The sequence below is a fragment of the Neofelis nebulosa genome, chromosome 15 (assembly GCF_028018385.1).
Source record: "Neofelis nebulosa isolate mNeoNeb1 chromosome 15, mNeoNeb1.pri, whole genome shotgun sequence".
Lineage (NCBI taxonomy): Eukaryota > Metazoa > Chordata > Mammalia > Carnivora > Felidae > Neofelis > Neofelis nebulosa.
The window spans coordinates 60,048,641-60,072,380 of record NC_080796.1 but is presented as its reverse complement, the minus strand read 5'-3'; the positions used below and the strand labels follow the sequence as shown (position 1 = coordinate 60,072,380).

General features: G+C 37.7%; 1 protein-coding gene across 2 annotated transcripts in view; it reads left to right on the top strand.

Annotated features, from left to right (window-relative positions):
• The window catches only part of USH2A (usherin), a 745,506-nt gene that overhangs the window by 446,582 nt on the left and 275,184 nt on the right, over positions 1-23,740 (top strand). For both annotated transcript variants that reach the window (XM_058701414.1, XM_058701413.1), the window contains one exon: positions 1,063-1,242. In XM_058701414.1, the coding sequence (XP_058557397.1) occupies positions 1,063-1,242 (180 nt within the window). The remainder of the gene's footprint in view (positions 1-1,062; positions 1,243-23,740) is intronic.

The following is a 23,740-nucleotide window of genomic DNA, read 5'->3' as shown; positions in this document are numbered from 1 at the left end:
AGGTAAATATTGCTATTCTTAATGGGTCTCCTCTTCTGTGTTTTAAGAATAATTGTAACTAGGGGGACTGAGTGGCTCAGTTGGTTAAGCATCTGACTTGGGCTCAGGTCATGCTCTCACAGTTTGTGAGCTTGAGCCGGGCTTTGGGGGGAGCTCCTGCTCTGCTTTGGGTGAAATATGAACCTCACTTCGGGTGAGCTCCTTTTCCTCTCTCTCTCTTTCTCTCTGCCCCTTGCTCTCTTGCACCCCCCAAAACAAAATAATAGTTATAATTAAATTTTACTAAATTTCACCAATATTCTGAAAAATTTGCCTCATGTAAGCTTTTCAGGAAAGCATCTAATATAGACGATGAAATAAATGTTACGACGGGATTTTGAGTGGCCCTCATCTCATTTTAAGCCTAATTTCTAATTCTTCTGAACCTTGAATGTAATTCATTTGTGTAGAAGAGGAAGATAAAACCCTCAGTATTTTCCGGTATCTCAGACATGATACTATTTGAAAATGGGTTTGTTCAAGTTTGGAAGGAGGGTGGTGGTGCAGCTCGGTGAGTTCACTGAAGGTGGTTCTCGTACAAAACCAGGCAGCCTCTTTAGTTTAACATAGAGCTAAAACCAGAGCTTCTGCCCAAAGTGAGCACATACTGCTTTTCAGAATATTCTGGCCAATTCTGATTTGAAGAGGTGTTGGAGGAAAAGCGGTGGTCTACCTTTCATGAAAATGAGCAACAAATACCCCAACTGATGATAAATGAAATATCGACATGTATAATTTGAATGTACCGTTTGGATTTGGAACCATTCTAGATGGGGGAAAGAGTGTGATTTCCTCCAGGCTGCACATCGCATAAAATCCAAGGGTAAAAAAACCCTTGAACAATTGTAAATAATCCCTCAAGGGATGAATTTGTATGTCCGTGCAGTATTTTTCCTTATGGGCATGATACTTGTAAGAGCTTCACGTTATCTTAGAATAACAACTCAGTTGCCCTGGCCACTGAGACAAATGAATGAACTCTTAAATATATACGTTAATTTTAATAATTTTCTTTTTTATCAGAAGATCATAACTACACCCTTCTGAATGGCACACGAGTCATGCACAGTGGTGAGGAGACCGACATTTGGGTGCTCATCGAGGGCTTGGTTCCTTTCACTAACTATACTGTACAAGTGCATGTTTCCAATAGCCAAGGCGGCTTGAGAAGTGACCCCGTAACAATTGCAATGCCACCAGGGGGTAAGTCTATAAACAAGGTTTGTTACACAAATTTATATAAATGCTCTACGAAGTCTTCAAGTCTACTGAGCGCTTGTTTATTGTGTGAAAAATTTTTTGTTTTAGAACTTGGAGGCTCAGTTGTGTTTCTGGTGTTTGGATTGTCATTGTTTTGTTTTACTGAGACCCTTTTGTTGATTTTTATTAATGTTTTTGTCGAGACTGCTTTCATCTTGCACTGTGTGTATATGTAGGTATATGTCACACACATATATCTCTTGCTGTTCATGTTAAAAAGACTGGGAAATGTTTTTTTTGTTTGGAGATTTCACTTAGACTCAAAATGTATATTTTCCTTTTTTTTTAATTTTGTTAATGTTTATTTTTGACAGAGAGAGGCAGAGTGCAAGCAGGGGAGGGGCAGAGAGAGGGAGACACAGAATCAAAGCAGGCTCCAGGCTCTCAGCTATCAGCACAGAGCCTGATGCGGGGCTCGAACTCATGAGCCATGAGATCATGACCTGAGCTGAAGCCGGACACTTAACTGACAGAGCCACCCAGGTGCCCCTCAAAATTTATATTTTCAGTTTGAGCTTTGGTTCTCATTCCTGGTTTTTCAAAGAACCTTATATATCTAAACCTTTCCAGATGCCAAAAAAAGGCCAGTGTGCAGTTTATACAATAGGAACACTACTCATACCACTGGAAAAATACATTTAACTTCCATGTCCTAATGATTAGAGTTCAATAGTGTCACTTTTATATGTGATACAATCCAGATATATTTCATTTTAACTATTTGTATGAAAAGATGACTTATTTAGAATTATTATTTTGGCCTGTAGTCAATTCCACCTTGTTTTAACTATTTGTGGGGCTAATTGCTGAAAAGAACACTCCCTCTCAGATTGATATGTACAGCCCTTTAACAAAAAACATTTCTCAAAATAATAAGAGTGTGATTCTCCATTGAGTGTTCAGAAATTTATGATTTCTGAAAATACTGAAGCAAATGGAATCTAACGGCCTCAAGAAGGAGGTGCTCTGGACAAAGGGAGCACGTCACTATGTTGTTAACCAGTGGGACCGGATAAATATGTCTCCCATCAGAAAGGGTATGAAAGCAGCGAAAATCTCATTGCTGGTGGAAAATTAAGCGTTAACCTGCAATGTGTATGGAACCCTTTTCCCAAGGAAAGATTCAATACCTCCTGTATCATAAAAGCACTCATCATTATCCATCTTTCATGACATTATAAGACTCAATGAATAGATGTTTACCAAAACACTTGAAACTCTATATGGCAGAAGCTGCATTGTTTAAGAATGTGTGAAAGAGACAGAGCTGAACAACTCAGAGTCATATTTCATAAACCAATAAAAAGGGGGACTGAATTTATATAGAGGCTTGTTTAAGAATTGAGGCCAAAAATATAATACAAAACAAAATCAAGAAAAGAAACCTTGAGTATTCATATTTTCATTTTTAAATCTGACTCAACATGCTAGAAGTGATACAACATCTGATGACTTAGGGCACCTGGTGGCTCAGTTGGTGAAGCGTCCAACTTCAGCTCAGGTCATGAGCTCCAGGTTTGTGGGTTCAAACCCTGCCAAGGGCTCTGTGCTGCCAGCTCAGAGCTTGGAGCCTGCTTCAGATTCTGTCTTAGTCTCTCTCTGCCCCTCCCTCACTCACACTCTGTCTCTCTGTCTGTCTGTCTGTCTGTCTCTCTCTCTCTCTCTCTAAAAAATAAAGAAACATTCAAAACAAAATTTTTAAAAAAAAGAACATTTGATGATTCTATATGTTGGTATATAATACTTCTAAATTAAAGAGTAATGAGTGCTTTAATGGAGATTTTTTAATTAAATAGCAATACCTTCCTAATAGGATATGTGGGAATTTAATGACTTATATATTCTTTTCATGGCATTCTCACTGATTTAGATGGTTTGTAATGTACAGCAAGCTGTGTCTCATTCATAAAATAAGGCTGATTTAATTCACTGTTCATCTGTTTAGGAACGCCTAATAATTTGTGGTAAATCTGTATGTGTGTGTGTGTGTGTGTGTGTGTGTGTGTGTGTGTGTAATATTCAGTTAAACATAGCAAGCATCTAATGCCAGCTGAATACAGTCTGTACCTGTATCTGTTAGTGGTTAGTAGAAGAATTAATATTATGCAAACAGGAAGAAACTAAAAATTTTTCTAGTGGTACAGTTACTGAAGTCAACTGCTGAGTTCACTTCTATCTCTACTCTGTGGAGGCTTATTCGTGCCATTGCACACTGTTCTGAAGGCTCATATTCTCTGGTATGTTGCAATCATTCACTTGCCACACTCAGAAATCGAGATTTGGGGAGATGTTACTTCACCCAAAGAGGAAGCAAAATGTCTTCAAAGACAGACAGTGATTTGCTCAAGTTTATTACAGCCATTAGGACAGACTTTTTTTTCATCATTAGATTGTTGTTGATTACAATTAGGAAACTTATAGCTTTGAAATTATCTTTTTTATGACCTTGTGGCAGTTTAAAGGTGACACCTCATTGATTAAATAGGTTTTAGTTCATGCTTCCTTTTACTTAATGATCTGAAAACATATTATCCTGATTTACACATAAAATCATGCTGAAAAGCATGTGGCATTCACTAGAATATGTGTGTTTAAGTAGAATTAAATTAGTACTGAGAGTTATTAAAGAAATCTTCCATGCCTTTGTCCAGTGAACTGTGCTTCGTACAGAAATGAATAATAAATGAACCGATGTACAGAAGTGAACCAACTTATGGGCAGAAAAGGTTCTATATGCTATTTACTTTTCCATTATATTTGGATTGTTACCATTATTGCCATTTCCTTGATTTCAATATTAGGTCTCTTTTATGGTGATGTTAAATTCCTACTATTTTTTCAATGCTGGGTTATGCAAGATGTGTAATGATAGTACCCTTAGCTATGATTTCTTCTCAGTGTAGTTTAAAAATATAATAATGGAAGGCTTAAGCAAAACAGAAATGCTCATTTTTTTTAATCAAATGTTTGCTATCAAATGTAGACCAGGAAAACTTCCTTTACCCTCTAGATCTGGCCAAGTCCTACTCATATTTTTAGGTTTCAATTTAGAAATAAGGTCTTCAGAAAGTTATCTTTTACCAACCGAGACTGAGATAGGGCCCTCAGGTATCCTATAGTACAAGCACATTATTTTGAAATGGCCTATCTGATTGACTGTCACAATCACTGGTTATAAGGAGCTACACAGCAGGGACTGTTTTGTATTCACTTTTTTTTAATGTTTATTTATTTATTTTGAGAGAAAGAGAGAGGGAGAAAGAGAATCTCAAGCAGGCCCTGCACTGACAGCCCACATGGGGCTAGAGCTTAGGAATCCTGAGATCATGATCTGAACCAAAATCAAGTGTCCATGCTTAACCAACTGAGCCACCCAGGGGCCCCTCATGTTATCTTCAGTGCCTAGACCAAATCTGCATCGTAGGTGCATAACGAATAATTGGTGAGTGAATGAATAAATCAGGCAGTCAGGATAGCTTAATTAACCATTTTAAATTGTAAACTTATCATGGCTCAGACCTGTTCATGCCTCATTTTCGATCCGAGCAACCTTATATTGTAACCAGCTGTGGAAAATGTGACCTCCTCTGAAGGTAGTATCCAATGTGGGAATGCTCTGATCATGCAGATGCAACCTGGGGCCCAGACTGCAAGGAGGGCACAGAGATTGGAGGTAAGAAATAGCCTCAAGCTGCAACAACCCATCACACTTTGACTCCCTCCCTATAGTGGTGACTTAGGTAAGCATAGATTTAACAGTTAGCATAGGAATTTGGAAAGAGGTGAGGGGACAGGGTGCAAAAACTCTTACCCTGCTACGTCATCTGTTATTTGATGGTTATGAAACATCTATTTTGATACTAGCTTTCTCTATTTTTCTGATGAGAAAAAAATATGATTAATATGCAGTTTATACTTCAATAAAGCTGGAAAAAATTTTGAGAACCAATAAACCCTGATTAATTCCATCAGGTCTTTCTTTTTCATTGTGTTGTGTTGTTTAATAACATTTTATCAAAAAATAAAGCTCTTAACTTTGAGCAAACAAATGAAAAATATAACCTGATAAACGCAAGTTATTTTGAAGATGGAAATTAAGGCAAGTGAGACCACACAGCCAACAGCTCAGCCCGTAGGTGCACAGAGACAAACCCCGATAGCATACATTTTTTATTTTAAAAATGTATTTGAAATATTAATCGGTCAACTGCAAGAGTCTGGGAGTTATTTTTCCTTCATGTACATAACATATCTCTACCCACTTCTGTGTACTCAGGTTTTTGTGTTTCTACAACTACTATATTTTTTGGTTGTTTGTAATAACAATGCTCCTATTTAGCACGAAGATACTCTTAGAAATGAAGAATATATTTAATCTGAGCTCTTGAATAGCATTATAGTGAAGGTTCAAGAGTTCTAGGGAAAAAATAAAAAAAATAAAAATGGAATCCAAATGTTAATCCATAAATATGAAACTTTCCTATGACCTTTACCCCTTCAAGGTCTGGAGTTACTAATGGGGTTAGGATTTCAACTCTTAATGGTGCTCAGTGCATTAGTGTTTTGTATGCATGGAATTCAGCATTCAGTTTAATAAGTGGTTGACATTGGTGATGTCCCTTAATTTGCTTAAATCTAATTGGCTCTTTTATCAGTCAAACCTGTATGGATTGGCAATTGATCAGAAAGGGTCAGCCATGACTCTGCATGTAGTTAAACAATGGAACCACCAGTTAAAGTCACAGTTGCATGATAATAAGCAAAAGAAGAACAAATGAGCTTAGAGGAGGAAGGCAAAGAAGCTTAGAAGTTTTGCAGGATCTTCAAGTTCAGAACAAAGGCATTATAGAGTATATAAATTTTAAATACACTGCATTTTGCCTCCAGACTTAAACCTTTTTTTTCCAGATGAACTGAAATCTTGTCTGAAACTGTCTTTGTTACATCAAAGAACTACTCAGAAAGCTAAAAGAGACAGAAGAAGCATAAAAGGGCATAGTTTAAAATGATTAGTGACAAATTCCATACTGACGAGCTAGAAACAGATTTTTTATGAAACTTTTATATTTTTCCAAAAGGAATAATTTTATTCTATTTATCTTTTTCTGAACTGCTTTATTGTAACAGTGAAAGGAACTCAGAGCCACCTAAGTTTGTGAACTTAATCCGGTTTTCTACGACAGTAAATAATTTGTCATTTGTGCCTTCAAATTGATGAGAATTATTATAACCTACAAACTTCATAAAAATACCAAGCTTGAGGAACATGTTTCTTTTCCAAAGGTGGGTTATTAGAGAATCAAAAACGGAGAGAGGAAAAACAGTTGTAGGTGGTTTGTTTTAGAATTTGTTGGAATTTGTTTCTCTTCCCTTGACCCGTATCCTACCCCTCATCACCTAAAACAGTAATGAAATAAAAGGAGGGCAACCTGTTTGGAATTAATAGTTAGGCACATTGTAAAAGCATAGAGTTTGGAAACCCACAAACCTAGATTCGAATGCACCTCCTTCACTCTCTGGCTGTGCAACTATGAGTAACCCACAGATATATCTGAGCTTCAGTTTGTTCATCCATAAAACCGGCTCAGTGGTAATTCCCATATGATAGAGGATTAAACAACACAACTTATATAGCTTAGCACAGTGCCTATCTGGATAAATATTTGGTGCTTGCTACCTTCTTGGTTCTATTTTACTGCTAAGACTCCTTTGAGGTCTCTTGTGATATTATGATTCATAAGAAACACAGGTGTGGTCTTTGTCCCCAGTTCTGACCCAGAGCTCCTAGATCCCTTGGAATTTCCTAGGTGATGAGAGCTATAAAGGTGTCTTTTGTTATGTTGCTAAGGTTACTTTTGGACCTCACCTAAGGGTGGGAGTTGGTTGCCAGTAGTGTGAAGCAGAGAAGTTTGGAACTTTCATCCTACTTCCTGTCCTGGGGGGGGGGGGGGGGCGGGTAGGGAGGAGAAGGGAGGAGGCTGGAAGTTGGATCAATCTCCAATGGTCAATTATTTAGTCAGTAGGTAGGTAAGGAAGGCTCCATAAGAACCCAATAAGGATGCAGTTCAGAGAGCTTCCAAGTTGGTGAACATAAGGATATTAGGGGGGTGGGGGGATGCCTGGGTGGCTCAGTCAGTTAAGCATCTGACTCTTGGTTTGGGCTCAGGTCATGATCTCGCAGTTCATGGCTTCAAGCCGTGTTTGGGATTCTCTCTCTCTCCCTCTCTCTCTGCCCTTCCCCAGCTCACACTCCTGCGCTCGCTCTCTCTCTCTCTCACAAAATAAATAAATAAACTTAAAAAAAAAAAAAAAAGAGCATATGGCTATTTGAGGAGAATGTCCAGTTTGAATAGGGCATGGAAGCTCCATGCCCATAAATCTTGCCCTATGCATCCCTTCCCTCCTGGGTTATATCCCTTGTAATAAACCAGTAGTCTAGTGAGTAAATAGGTTTCCTGAGTTCTGTGAGCTGTTCTAGCAAATTAAACCTAAGGAGGGGTCATGGGAATCTCTGATTTATAGCTGTTTTGTCAGAAGCACGGGTGACAACTTGTATGTGTGTGATTCAGTCTTGTGGGACTGAACTCTTACTCTGTGGAATCTAACACTATCTCCAGGTAGTTAGTGTCAGAACTGAGTTGAGTTATAAGACATCCCGCTGATGTCCAGCACCATTGGAATTGGGTGTACAGAATCCTTTACCTCTGAAAGCTTGTGAACAAGTGAAAACCAGAGTCTTTTACACGCTGGGAAGATCTCCTACATTTTGTCCTCTTATATCTCAATTTCTATGTACATTCACCATGAGCATTGACATAAATATGGACAGGCCACTAGCCCTGCTAAGGATGGGATCGTTGTAGTGTGGGGATGACAAAGTAAGCAAGAAGCATAAAAAGTAATTTTCCTTTGGAAATAGCTTTAATACCTCCCTCCATGACCTCTGGATCATAATGTATAAATGATTTTTATATCAAGCTTTCATTGGTTATCTTGGGATTTCAATGGGCAGAAAAGGAGCACATTTTTTCTTAATAGAACCTCTTCTGTATTCATATCAAGACACTTATTAGATACAATTTTTATGACTATTTTTTATTTCTCTTATATGTATATTTTATTCATAAGTAAATGCTTTCATAACTTTGTTAATGCTAGGCAAAAGAGAGGAGTTTGAAATTTTTACTCAATGGTTTTTCACCAGTTCTTTGTTTTCCCTAAATATATATTTTAAAAAATTGAATCTTGGAATTAAAAGTTTATTTCCTTTTTCATTGAATAGGAAAGATTGGTAGTTGCTCAGATAATACACTTTTGAATAACTAAATGAAAATCTTTGCTTTTTCTAAAATTTTAAATATTTTTATTTATTTTTGAGAGAGAGGGAGAGAGAGACACAGAGCACGAGTGGGGTAGGTCAGAGAGAAAGGCGGACAGAATCTGAGGCATGCTCCAGGCTCTGAGCTGTCAGGACAGAGCCCAACATGAAGCTCGAACCCATGGACCCCAAAATCATGATCTGAGCCAAAGTCAGACACTCAACTAACTGAGCCTCCCAGGCACCTAAAACTCTTTGCTTTTCGAAATGTAACATAATGCTTGCTCAATAATATTGCTAAAAGAATAATATGTTAGCCACTTATTTTTCACAGATTGAAGTATGGAATTCATTTTTGTTTAGCCATAAAAAGACTGGGATGCTTTTACGCTTATCTCTTACTATGTAACAAACCACCCCAAAACTTAGCGATTTAATACAACCACTCTTTATTATTTCTCATGATTGTACAAATTGTTGGTCTTAGAAAATATAATGAAGTCCCCTGGAAAATACAATGAAGCTGCAAACTTTTGCCCTTGAACTGGAGTAGTTGAGTATCCATCTTGGTATATTACCGAATAAATGGAGATTAAAAAAATTAATCCAGCGAATCAGTTAAGAGTAGGTAGGTAAAGAGAGTGCCTACTGTATACCAGAAGGAAAAGGTAAAGCATAAAATGGAGCTGAATGATGATCCACCCTGGGGACAGCCTACCCTAGTGGAGGGACAGGACAATGCTATCAAATTCTCTTAGGTTACATATTACAATAGCTCTGCCTTTGAAAGAAAAGAGAAAGAAATCATTGATCATACTCCTTCCATTGATTAGAACAGGGCCTGAGAGTTTTGGCATGAAGTGCTCAGTGAATTTATTTTTCTCCTTCAGTTTTTAAAGGCAAGTACTGAATTTTCTCATCTTTTTTCTCAACAGAAATCCCTAAGACCTTTAAAAAAAAATGGTGTGGGTCATGCTATGGACCAACCATAAAGAGAATGATATCATTTTATGGCAGAAGCCCTAAGAGAATTAGAAACATTTAGAAGCTCAAAAAGCAGGGGGAGACCAAAAAACAAATAAACACAAAATAATAAGAATTGCAAATGTAAATTCTGTTTTGTCTTATACTTTCCTCGTTCTCTATAGCAGAGTACTATAAACTATTTTTATGCCTTTTAAAATCTCTATTTAGTAGTACAATGTCCAATATAGTACATTTTTATGACATTAATAGTTCTAAAAATTGTAAAAGTTTGCTTGCAGAGTGCAAATAAAGGTTCCATCAGCATGTACTTTCTATGTTTCATGTGCTGTGAATCCGCTGCACGAGGTGTTAAGTTGAAACTTCAGCATGTGGGTGGCCATGACATATCTTAAAGATGAAAAGAATAGAAAGGAATGGCAATTTAAAAAATAAACTGTAGGTTAGAAACGAGATAAATAGGCTAAAATAGTATATTATCTTATTCAGGGGGAAAGGTAAGATTTTGAAGGAAAGATGAAATTAACTGCATTTTTAATTAATTAATGTCTTTATTTATTTTAATGTTTGTTTATTTATTTATTTTAAAAATGTAAAGTTTATTTATATTTGGGAGACAGAGACAGAGGGCAAGCAGGGGAGGGGCTGAGAAAGACAGAGACAGAATCTGAAGCAGGCTCCAGGCTCTGAGTTGTCAGCACAGAGCCCTACATGGGGCTCAAAGCCACAAACCCTGAGATCATGACCTGAGCTGAAGTTGGATGCTTACCCGAATTTGCCATCCAGGCACCCCTATTTTAATTTTTATTTTTGAGAGAGAGAGAAAAAAAGAAAACTCAAGCAGGGGAGGGACAGAGAGAGAGAGACAGAGGCTCCCAAGCAGGCTCTGAGCTATCAGCGCAAAGCCCTAGGTGGGACTCGAATCCACAAACTACAAGTCATGACCTGAGCTGAAGTCAGATGCTCAAAGGACTGAGCCACCCAGGTGCCCCGTAACTGCCTTTTAAAATGTAAAAGCCACAATGAAGATACAAGGTCCTGAGGAATTGCATTCTTTAAAACAACAACATTACATCACATAAACAGATGATTTGTCTTTACTTTCAGTATATATGTTTTAAATGTTTATTTATTCTTGAGAGAGAGAGCACAAGTGGCAACGGGCAGAGAGAGAAGAGAGAGAAGTCCAAGCAGGCTCTGCACCGTCAGCATAGAGCCCAACGCGGGGCTTGATCTTACAAACCCTGAGATATGACCTGAGCTGAAATCAAGAGTGAGATGCTTAACTGACTGAGCCACGCAGGTGCCCCTCTTTACTTTCAGTATATTAAACGCTTCACAATTTATATTGCATTCAGTCCATATGAATCTGTAGAGTAGTTGTGCATAATGTTTTACTTCTGTGTATGTCTTTGAAATATGCTATTTTCCCCCTGGAAAAATCAATCCGTTGAAGGTAATAAAGTAGGCAGATGCAATGAATAAATGGCATTTAAATTCTTAATAAAATAAATAGTGTACTTTTGAAAACATATGCCAGGCCATTTAGTTTAACCTATGCTTAATCCCAGATATGTTATGATAATGGAACCAAAGTATTTGTAACTGTCTCAAAGATGCTCTCAAATCTTTTCATGAAAAAATCTTACCTTTACCTTTTAAGAATTGTTAGTTCACCTTGCTCTTTGTGTGTGTGTGTGTGTGTGTGTGTGTGTGTGTGCGCGCGCGCACACGTGTACATGTGTGTTTGTGAAATTACATTACATAAGCCAAGGAGAAGGATAAATTTCTATTTCATAATTTGTGAAAATTTTCCTCAATCTTCATGTCACCATCCTGACAATGAGCTTCCTCCTTATAAAAACACTGTAGAAAGGGACTAACTTCTGAGCCACGAAGAAGATGGAATTGGAACTTTGAAGTGTGCTTGCTATGGACTCAACAAGCCTCCAGGAAAGGGCTGCCAGCTTCCCACATTTGCATACTCTCCTGTGGTTTGTGTAGAAATACACACACCCACACACAATTAAGTGCTATCTTTAGAGCATCCTGGGGCAAGAGGGAGAGACAAAAAAAAAAAAAGAAAGAAAGAAAGAAAGAAAAAGAAATCACATTTTTTCCTACTTTACCAGGGGAGAGAGGTGGGAAGTATTATCTCTGTAAGTTCCATTGATATTTAAAATCATATTTTTTTAAAAAGAATAAGTACAATTCCCTTTTCTGTTTTTTCTCTTGGAATAAAGGTTATCTGTAACTTTAAGTTTAAAAAAAATCATGTCTGTCTGACTGGCTCTGCAGTTTAAAAGCAACTTGAAGTTTTATTTGAATTCTTATAGTACCCTAAAGAAATTTTTGCTTTATTTTTTCAAAAATAATATCTTATTCTTTTCTTTTTCCTTTGTTATCCTAGACAGAATCTATGCCTGACTTGCATACAATTCTATGAGCATTTACTTGTCTGTATAAACGCTTTTAGAAAAGTGACACAAGTTCTTAATATATCATAGGTACTTACAGGCCATATTTCCTATCTCTTTTCATTAGGAAGCTCTAGAAAATCTTTATTGTATCTCTACGAAGGAAAAAAGTTCTAGAGTTTTGTTAAAACTTAATGAACAACAGACTGTGATAACAGTAAACACATTCACTGTAGCCACTATGATATTCATGATTATTCATTAATTGGGACAAATGAAACTAGAAATGTGAGGGTATCTAGTGCTTACTTTATGAGAGCAATCCTCTCATACACTTGGACAATCACTTGAGAATTTACACTGCCTTCCGTTTTCATTCAGATGTTTCCTGTGTATGTACAATGCTCATCTACTACAGTATAAATCCATGCTAAGGATGCAATGAGTGGGTGAACACTTGTCGATAAAAGTAGTAATAATGGATGTGCTCTCTTTTGTTTCTTTCCTTTTATTCCCTCCCTCATTCCCTCCCTTCTTCCCTTTTTTCCTTCCTTCCTCCCTCCCTTCCCTCCTTCCTTTCATCCCTCCTTCCTTCCTTCCCTTCTTCCCTCCCTCCTTCCTTCCTTTCCTTTTTCTTTCCCTCTTTCCTTCCTGCCTCCCTGCCTCCCTGCCTCCCTGTCTCCCCTTCTTTCCAAATTCCCTCTCTCAATTATCTTGGCTCTAGGCACTTGGTAGGAAATTAGTAATGTTTACTGTCATGCCCCCAAGGAGTCATAGTGGCCTTGTGTTATTTTTGTACCCAACTGTACCTTCACCCTTCCCACTCTTTCTTTTGATGACACTGCTCTAATTTCCCTCTGGGCACCCTGGGCCCCCATGCCCAGAACATGTGCTGTGTGTGGAGTTGACTCTATTACCAAGTCTAGTCAATGAGATCATATTCCCCTGACCACAGGGATTTTTTTTTTCAGGAATTACAAACTTTCCATTTAGAAGTAATGAGATACAGTAAACCAGCGTAGCCAACAGAGGTTCTGCCGTGCTCCTGGATTGAATCTGGAATTGGGTTGAATCTACTGAGGGTCATTTTGCCCCTCAAAGAGTCTGAGCATATAGCCAGCATGGGAGAAAGCAGAGGGAATCTGAGAGAAAGAGGTAGACTGGATTCTGGAGACATCATTGACCCCCTCTGCCTAAAACCGATGCTTTCCCTAGATTTTTCTATTATAAGAGCTAACCCCTTTCCTTACGTAAGCCTGTATGTATTGGGTTTGTGCCACTTGAGAACAAAATCATTTAAACCACAAGATGCTTGAGAGAAAGGAAAGAGTAATGAGCATTTAGAGAAGCCTCTTGACTTCTTGAAAATTATACTGAACTGTGGCAACTGAACATATGTGTTGGCTTCTCTTTGAGCTCTCAAATGTAGAAGCCTCAGGAAGCAAACCTGATGTGAAATGAAATAATAATGACTAAGACAATAAAATTGCTGACCCCGTTCTGAAGGTCCTCTTCAGAGTCACCACATGTGGCCATTTTCTGAGACACTTCTCTATTTCCATATCTCAGAGACCTGAGCTCTAGCAACGCCTCTTACACTAATTAGCTATTAGGTCGGATTTAGGTAACTTTACTTGACTCTGATGCAGGTTTCCCACCTTTAAAATGGAAGACTTGAATGAAACCAGTGGTCCTCACAGTGTGATTGATCCCAGGAAGGGAATATCAGCATTATTTGGGAACTTGTTCGGAATGCAGACTCTGGAGCCCCATACTCATTCTGCCAAATCAGAAATTTGGAGAGTGGAGCCACACAGTCTATAATTTATTAGATGCCACCTCCCTGCCAACCCAACCACCACCAGGTTAAGTCTGGATGCATGCCCAAGTCTGAAAACACTGAACTAGATCATCTTTAGAATACCTTCAAAGAGGGATGGCTGGGTGGCTCAGTTGGTTAAGCGTCCGACTTTGGCTCAGGTCACCATCTCACGGTTTGTGAGTTCCAAGCCCCACGTAGGGCTCTGTGCTGACAGCCTGGAGCCTGCTTTGGATTCTGTGACTCGCTCTCACTCTCTCTCTCTGTCTCCCAGAATGGGGCAGGAAGAGATACCATGCATGACCGATTCCAGGTGTTGAGTCCTACCTGTGGCAGGAGAGAGCAACAGGCATGAAGTTTTATGCACTGAGAAACACTAATTGGCCCTACTGTGAAGATGCTGTCAGTTGAATTTCCTCTGCTCTTCGATTTCTTCATAGAACAGCTGTTATAAGGAACTCCATGTAACTAAAACCTGAGTCTCTTCCCTCTGGGGAATTTTCCTTAATGAGCATCTTGTGGCTGCACCTCCTCTGTGGGGTTTTGAAATGTGTTCCTCAAGTCAGTTACATCTTTATCCTGAATTCCAGGATTGGCTGGCTAGGAGGCCTCATAGTTAACGATTTTTCCTTCTAGGAATTCACAAATACAGCTCCAAGGAGGAGGCTGATACAGTTTCCAGTTGCCGAGAGAACAGTTAAGATCATGAAATCATCTATTTGGGAAAAATAGTTTTCTTTGCTGTAGTGATTCCTCACACTTCGCACTTCACAGGTGTAGATGCTCTTTAACCTATATTAACTCATTTAATTTTACTCTCTAAGGGAAGTGCTATTATTATCATCCCTATTTACATATGAGAAGGCTGAGGACCAGAGATTGTCTTGCAATGTGTTTGTTAAGCTCATGCAACTACTGAATAGCAGAGACCAGAATTCAGACCTATGGACAGAAACCTGGTTCTGAGCCCTGTGCTCTTTGTTTATTTGAAGGATCCTCCACTGGTGGCTCATTTCCTCTCTTAGCAGAGGTAGCAGATTTCTAGGCTCCACTAGTCAACAAGGATCTGAAGATGTGACTTGACTCTACTGTTGTGTCACATGTAATTCCAAGAGTATTGTTTGGGTGAAATACCAGGTGTTCAAAACCTTTGGTCAATGAACTGGAGAGTTCCCCTCATTTAACTACATGACCCATGCACTTAAAGTTTACATTCTAATGTCGGGGGAGGGGTGGGAATTCAGTTAAAGCAGATATCTTTACAGCTTTACAAGGAAGCATTAAGCAAAAACAATATTATGTAGTCTACAGTCTATGGAGTAATGGCAAAAATTAGCCTGTTGGACCATCCTTTCTCAGCATGGATACAAGTACTTACTTGCCAACCAAGTATTTTGAAGAACTTCTTTCATTTTTGCCTATAAGTTTCTAAGATTAACCCTAATTAGATGAAAAGAATATTAAAAATAACCTCTATTTATTTAGGAGAAAAGGCTCATTCAACTTTTCTGAAAATATTTCTCTTTCTGAACTTTCAGCTCTCCAGTGACACGCATCGTAATTTAAACTTATTTCTTTGGCTTGTGTTAGAAAATGTAAGTTTTCTCATCTGTTTTGCTCTTGTAGGGCTTTTGTATAGGTATGAAACAGGAAATCTCATTAGAATATCAAATGTTCAAATACATTTACCCAAAACATTAGTGTGTAACAACAGTGGGGTCACTATTGCTAATTACCAAGTTGCCCTCTCCTTTGGCCTGTCTCAAAATGGAAACTTTTTGTGTTAATGCCCTCTATGTCCCAAGGGAAATGAATAGATGTGATTCAGATGTACAATCTTCTGAGTTTACATAATTTGCACTCATAAAGAGAGACTTAATTTATCTAATAATGTTAAAAATTTAAAAATAACTTTATTGAAAGAAAGAGAGCATGGAAGCCTGTTTTTGTAAAAGAAGGATGAATCAATGAATGAATGAATCTTTTCTCCCTATATTAATTTTTTATTTTTCTGTGAACAGATTAAAAACACAGCAGTGGAATGAGGACATTTATTCACAATTAGAATACTGGGGAACTCAGGAGTGTGAACAGTGTGAGTGTGTAAGAGAATCATTCCATGGAGCAGTCACAGGAATGACCATCTATGTCCTCAGGGCCATCACAAAGGGGGAGTACTCACCTCATCAGAGTCTGCAAAAGAGGGCATGGCCACACAAAAAGACTCGAATCTCGTTCACATAGTTGATTCTGTAAAGTCTCAAGTGGGCATGTCTCTTCCGTTGTGCATTTGTTAAGCACATAGGCTGCTGTGTCTGTCCAACTATCTGAATTTTAACTACATCACCACCCACCATCCCCAGTGTTTCCATTTACCGATTGTGTGATTTCAAGGAAGTCATCTCCTCCCAAGGCCTCAATTTGTTCATCTGAAAAGGGAGTTTATAATCCCATAACCATCCTCAATGGGTTTTGGTAGAGGGCAAAGGATGGACACACACTGAGAAGATCAGGCGGCACAGGAGTAGGCACTTGATGATTTGTTTGGAGAATATAAAGTATGATATGTAACGAGCACAAAATACACATAACCCATCACTAGTTAACTTGAAAATTAAACCAACCTCCAAACGTCTAAATTTTTATTTTCCCTGATGATTCTAACAACTGCCTCTTAAAGCTAAATGTAAGGAAACAGCAGACTGGTTGTGGTATATTAAATTATAAGTGAGGACTAATTTGAGGATCAAAGGTGCTCTTTGGGGGATATCACTCGACTGGTAGGAAAAGCATCAGCTGTCTCCCTCTGTCTCATGTACTTGTACTCTCTGTCTTGGAAATATCCTTCCCCACAGTTTCAGAATCTTGATGTTTAATTTAACACAAAGGTCTTTGAGAAGCACAACAGGGGGTTGTTCCTGGTTGTTCTGGCATTGAGGAAATTGAAATGTACATGTTTTTTCTCATTTATCAAAGACAGGCAAGAATCTAAACTGACATTTTATATCAAATGAATTATGAACTGTGTACTTTGTACCTAAGGGAACAACAACTAAATTAGACTTTGGGATAAAAAAGAGAGAGAGACAAATATAGGTTTTTAATAAAACATACAGTAATTTCTGTTACTATGTCTGATGGTGACATGACCAGTCTTATTGTGTAACTAGTGAATGGATGCAGGCTACTCTGAAATCGGTAAGATTTAAATATATGTGAGAGATGTTCTCAGAAAGGATTAGATTAAATTACTTCTCGTGTAGCTAGGTTTTATGAAAAGTGAAACATTCTTCATCAACTAAAGTTAACTTTTACCTTTTTGCCAATGCTCTCTCAGAAAAGAAAGACAGCACTTGCAAATTCTTAGTCCAGAAAAACTATGAGATTAAAAGTTGCTTGAGGAAAAAATGTAGTATTCAAGATAAGAATAACATGATAAGAATATCATTTTCTATATCTCCTCCATTGATCTGTAACCTGTACACACATATGCACACTCACACTCACACACAAGTAAATTATCCTAGTGATTAAGAGCATGGATTCTAAAATCAACCATATTGGGTTCAAAACTAAATTTCTCCTCTTTTTTTTTTTAATGTTTATTTACTTATTTTTAAGAGAGAGAGAGCATGAGCAAAAGAGGGACAGAGAGGGAGACACAGAATCTGAAGCAGGCTCCAGGCTCTGAGCTGTCAGCACAGAGCCTGTTGTGGGGTTCAAACCCACGAACTGTGAGATCATACCTGAGCTGAAGTTGGACGCTTAACCTACTGAGCCACCCAGGTGCCCCTATATTTCTCCTCTTGCTAGCTATGAGACCTTGATCAAGTTATACAGTTATACTTTGCCTCAGGTTTTTCTTTCTATAAAAATGGGAGAAATAGTAGTCACAGGTTGACATTGAGAGAAGTAATTAGGATAAATGTATGCAAAGAATGTGACAATGCTGGACACATAATAATTGTGTATTGCATTGCAAAGTTATATCCTCCCCATTGTATGTGAGAAGATTGGATAGCCACAAATTAGCCTCCCACTTTTCAATGGCTACTGATTCCTGGTAGATAGGGAACATTTGAATTAAACTTTTAAGGTGAAGGAGGAGATATCCTATCATATCTGTCCAATATACTAAATAATCATTTTTTAAATTACTAATTGAAATTGAAAATTTCTATTGAAAATTGAAAATTCTTGAAAATTAGAGGTGATCCATGCTTTCTTCGGCTAGGCAAAGCTATGTTTTGTTTACTATGCTATTTGTCAAAAGTAGATATTCTAATTTGTGCTACATATAAATTAAGAAAGCATTATTAATGATAATACATTTGTTTTTTACTTCTGAATTTCCCCCAGGTTTATTCACCTGAAACTGACAAAATTCCTTGGTATTAATGCCATATGCTTTCTAATACCAATGTTACACTGGATGGCAATTGTGTGGCTAAATTACTAAAACAAATAACTCACTAATACTGTGATTATAGATTTTCTACACATGAACTTAATTATCTAGTTATTAATCATGACTGTGGTCAAATGAGTATCAATTTTTTATTCTCAACTTTTCTGCTACTTCCTGGGCTGAAATCAGTTCTTAGAAGTCTTTCAGCATTTTTTACCCTAATGATAACTTTTATTTCACTTTCCTTAATAGAGAATGTGAAAGTAATGGCCTATTGAGGTAAAGGGTGTCCTGCATGCAATCTCGGTGTTTTAAGACTAGATCTAGTTATTAGTTGAGTAATTTATTAATCAACTTGAATTTTAGATCTGCTCCTATCGTTAAGATGATTTTATAACCAATCCCCTTTCGTTCTTTCATCCTTAAGTGGTGAAAATTTTGTAAGCTATTCAAAGATCACTTAACTTCTTGCTTCTTGTTTTTCCAGTATAGTAGATTCAGTGGCAATGTTAGAAAGAGTCATGGTTCTAGTTCTAAAATGCAATAGTTTATTTTCTTAACTACCTGAGTTAGTTTTTTAACTATTGTTCTTGTTGGACGCATTCAATGGAATATTTTGTGCACTCCTTATAAAGAGAATGGCTTTGACTTAGCTTGAATTTACTCATTGTTAAAATTGTTCATTAACCTTGCTAAGCACATGTATTTTTTTTTAATTTTACAAAAGTAAGATTCTTCAGGGAATTATTTTAAATGAAGTGAATGAACAATATTTTAACTAAAAATAGTATAGACTTAATCCATTAATATTTTTGTTACATATTTTAGAATATTTTTCCGATTGAAGATACACTCTACCTAAAGGGCTCAAGCAATCAGATTCTCAAGGAAAAAGAATTTAATCTATGTTGCCTGGAAACTAATTTGGATGAATACGATGGTATTCAAAATAATAGGAATACTAAGAAGTACTCTTAGGAATACTAAGAGGAATTCAAATGTCACAAGCAGGGGCTTAAATAGAGTGTCTAAATGTAGCATATCTACAAGGGAAAAGAATACAATTTGGCTGGTGGTTTGAGATTGTAACGACAACAAAAAATTCTTCTGGGCATTATGACCACCAACTTCAGGGCTTCTAATTAGTCTGACAAAGTGACAGTTCCACATTCTAGTTGAACAAATAATGTATCTAATGAAATTCAAAATCCCTATTTTTCTTTGAGCACAATGAGCTACATCATGCACAGCTTTGGGGTATTTCAAAATTAACAGAGGATGACTTCAGTCTGTCTGATGTTTCCTGGTTAACAAATTCACTGAAACTGTCTTGCAGAGTAATTTTAAGCCATACTTTAATCTTAAACCACAAAGGGAGGTGGAGTTGAAGGTATGTTGCCTTGGTCCTATGGATGCTAATGTGAAGTGGAATCCTTTGTTTCTCAAAATGGTCAACAGCAATTAGTATTCAGTGGTGTCTTTTTATTCCGGTGCCCTTGACCCACCTCTGCCACCCCTTTCTATATTACTCCTATTATAAACTGTAACTGGGGATATCCTCGCTTCTTTTCCATTCTAATTAAAGAATTCTTAGCGAACACAGGGACAATTTTTCATTTCATGAAGAACAATTACTAGAGCTAGGAGAGATCTGCCAATTGGGTTTCATGTAACTTTTGACAAGTTCTTGCACCAATTTTGACTGATGTATTCTCATACCAGCGAAATGTCGGTGAGATTTTGAATTCGCCTCAGAAAGGTAGACCCAAATGAGTCAGTGAAAGACCAAAGACAAATGTACCATCGTCAGATTTTATCCAGTCATGTACTCTAAAACAGTTTATTTTGTCACTGAGCTGAAAGGTAAATGATAGATTTTTTTTTTTTTTTTTACAAAACTTTATTTTACACACACACTTTCTTCCTAGGGATTTGTTCTAAATACTCCTCTACTAGATTGGTAATAACCTTGAGAAAATGTCATCATTTCTTGAGTTTGGGTCTATAATGCCTACAGCCATTGTTATGCATCTTATTTTTCTATTTTTCTCTGGAGACCTTTTTGGGAGCTTTCAGAAACAAAGGTGCCTTGACAAGTAAGAGAAAAAGAAAATCCTGATAAATGGAGAGAGAGACTGAGGCAAAGAAGGACAGAAACAGTCTCTCCAAATGTCTACCTCCAAATAAACCTCCTTGAGATTCAAAAGGAATAATTATTAAAAAAAAAGAAAGAAAGAAAAAAAATACTTCAAAAATATTTTACTTCCTTTCGAACCTCCTGGCTCTAAGATTCCTCTGCTCCTCAAAGTTGTATCCAGACTCACAGCTGGTTCCTTAGACTCCTGTGGGGCAGGTGGGGAAAACACAGAGGAAGGAGGCAGCCACACTCTTCTCTGAGGAGGGGCAAGATTTTGGCTTGGCCAGGTCACTATAAAAAGCATTATTTAAGATAACAGTAAGAAAATTAGGTTTTGGAGACAGGTTGCTGGGTTCAAACAGTAACTCAACTACTTATTATCTATATGGCCTCATGTAAGTCACATATCATGTCTGCTATGGCCCCAATAGTTGAGTTTTCCCAAGATTCACTTGTTGAAGCCTAACACCCAATGTGAGGGTGTTAGGAGGTGGGAGCTTGGGAAGTAATTAGGGCATGAGGGTGGAGCCCTCATGAATAGGATTAATACCTTTACAAAAGAAGCCTTGTCCCCCTTCCACCATGTGAAAACATAACAGGAAGACACCATCCGTGAATCTGCAAGTGGGCTCTCCCCAGACACCAGATCCACGAGTGCATTCATCGTGGTCTTCCCAGCATCCAGAACTGTGAGAAATAAATGTATCCAGTTTATAATATTTTGTTATAGCAACCAAATAGACTAAAACTTCGTCTAAGCCTCCTTTTCTTGACCCACCTCACTTTACATATAGGACTATTATGTGGATTAAATGTGACAATTTAAAGAAAAAATTTTTAATGTTTATTTATTTTTGAGACAGAGAGAGACAGAGCACAAGTGGGGGAGGAGCAGAGAGAGAGGGAGACACAGAATCCGAAGCAGGCTCCAGGCTCCTAGCTGTCAGCACAGAGCCCCATGCGGGGCTCGAACTCACAAACCGTGAGATCATGACCTGAGCCGAAGTCGGAGCCTCAACCGACTGAGCCACCCAGGCACCCCTTAAATGTGATAATTTGTATAAAGCATTTAGTTCAGTGCCTGGTATAAAATAAATACTCAAAATTGACTTTACTATTTTGGTATGTTTATCTTTACTAATGAATATCAACACGTTAGCATCTTTTATGAGGCAGTTAACCGAAGTCATTAAAGTTGTCAATTTGTTAAAAACCCTTAATATAATAAAATCAAAATCTTGACCAAAACTCTGAACTTTGTTCAACTTTCATTCATTCAAAAAACATTTACTGAATTCTTTCTAGTTGCCAGGCATACTCCTAGTTCCTGGGCTAGAAAGATTGCTGGGACAGATATAGTGCATTTCCTCATGAAGCTGAAGGCTGTGGCTGCCATTTTGTTGTTGTTTATAATTGCATTTACTGCAAGTTCTGGATGGCCCTTGGAAATCTCCAGGAAACACTGGAATGAATCGGGGGTACTCAGAGCTTGATTTTACTTTGGGAGAGGGGAGATTGCTAATACACTAGGACAATATGTGTTTGCAAACAATGAGGTAAGACAACTATGTCAAGGTTGTTAAGGTTGCCTGTTTTAAGCACAAAGTAGTATCCTATTTATTTGATGAGCTATTATAAGGAGTCATTTTTAGAATTCAGAAAAATTAATTGATTTACAGCCATTCTCTCATTTTGTAAAACTGCAAATTATTTCATTAAATAATTAGAATCCATTGTTGACCCGGTTCCTTAAATCCCATAAAATGAAAACATGGGAGAAAAAGAATAACCTGAAAACAATTCTTTAACTGTCAAATAGTTTTGGGGCGCCTGGGTGGCTCAGTGGGTTAAGCGTCCAACTTTAGCTTAGGTCATGATCTCAAGGTTCCTGAGTTCGAGCCCCGCATTGGGCTATGTGCTGACAGCTCAGAGCCTGGAGCCTGCTTCGGATTCTGTGTTTCTCTCTCTCTCTCTCTCTCTCTCTCTCTCTCTCTCTCTCTGCTCCTCTCCTGCTTGTGCTCTGTCTCTCTCTGTCTTTCAAAAATAAATAAACATTAAAAACTTTATGGGGCGCCTGGGTGGCTCAGTCGGTTAAGCGTCTGACTTCGCTCAGGTCATGATCTCGCGGTCCGTGGGTTCAAGCCCCACATCGGGCTCTGTGCTGACAGCTCAGATTCTGGAGCCTGTTTCAGATTCTGTGTCTCCCTCTTTCTCTGACCCTCCCCTGCTCATGCTCTCTCTCTGTCTCAAAAATAAATAAATGTTTAAAAAAATTTTTTAAAAATAAATAAAAACTTTAAAAAAATAAAAATAAATGTCAAATAGTTTTATAAAATTGAAAAGTTCTTAAAATAACTTAAATATTTGTCCACTGATAACTCATCATATTCCTTTTTTTGGTTGTACCTTGGCTCTCACACATCTCAGAAATGAATCTTGTGCTTGACAACAATAGCTAACCTCAGCCTAGGTTTTGTAGTATAATTTTCTGATCCTTTCTCTTCATTATTTAGCCATGTTTTCTTGTGTTTTCTTTTAAGTGTTTTAAAATTACTTGGGGAATTAGGTAGGTGAATAATTATAAAATCAATGAGTGTTTTTTTTTCCTCTCTTTTTGGGACTCTAATGACATGAGTGTTTATTCTTAATTGACCTGCATGAGCATGGTCTATACAAAATAAATCTAAGGAGGGGCGCCTGGGTGGCTCAGTCGGTTAAGCGGCCAACTTCGGCTCAGGTCATGATCTCGCGGTCCATGAGTTCGAGCCCCGCATCAGGCTCTGTGCTGACAGCTCAGAGCCTGGAGCCTGTTTCAGATTCTGTGTCTCCCTCTCTCTGACCCTCCCCTGTTCATGCTCTGTCTCTCCCTGTCTCAAAAATAAATAAAACGTTAAAAAAAATTTTTTCAAAATAAATCTAAGGAAACCAAATAGTTGGAAATACTAGAGATAAACATTTGGAAGTTCATGCACATAGATGATATTTGAAGTCCTCCAACTAGATGCAATCATTAAAAATAGGGCTTCTTCTATGTGCCAGGCTCTGTGTTAGTCCCTGGATATGCAGGGGTAAATTAAAAATTGTATTGGATTGTTTTCATATTTTGCACTCAACTTTTATGAAAAAAATCAAAATAAGTTGTAAATAAATGATAAATCTATTTATCAGTTTCAGAATCCAATCCAGCCAATTCAACAGTTAATACAGTAGCCCCACCATTCCTTCCCCCCCACCAAAATATCTTACAAAACTAAACTGAATAATGTCAATGAGAGGAGGATTTTCTGTCTTCTTAGTATAAATTTCAGACTCCTTACCTGGCCTCCAAGACCCTCCAATAGAGCACATGCCACCTTTA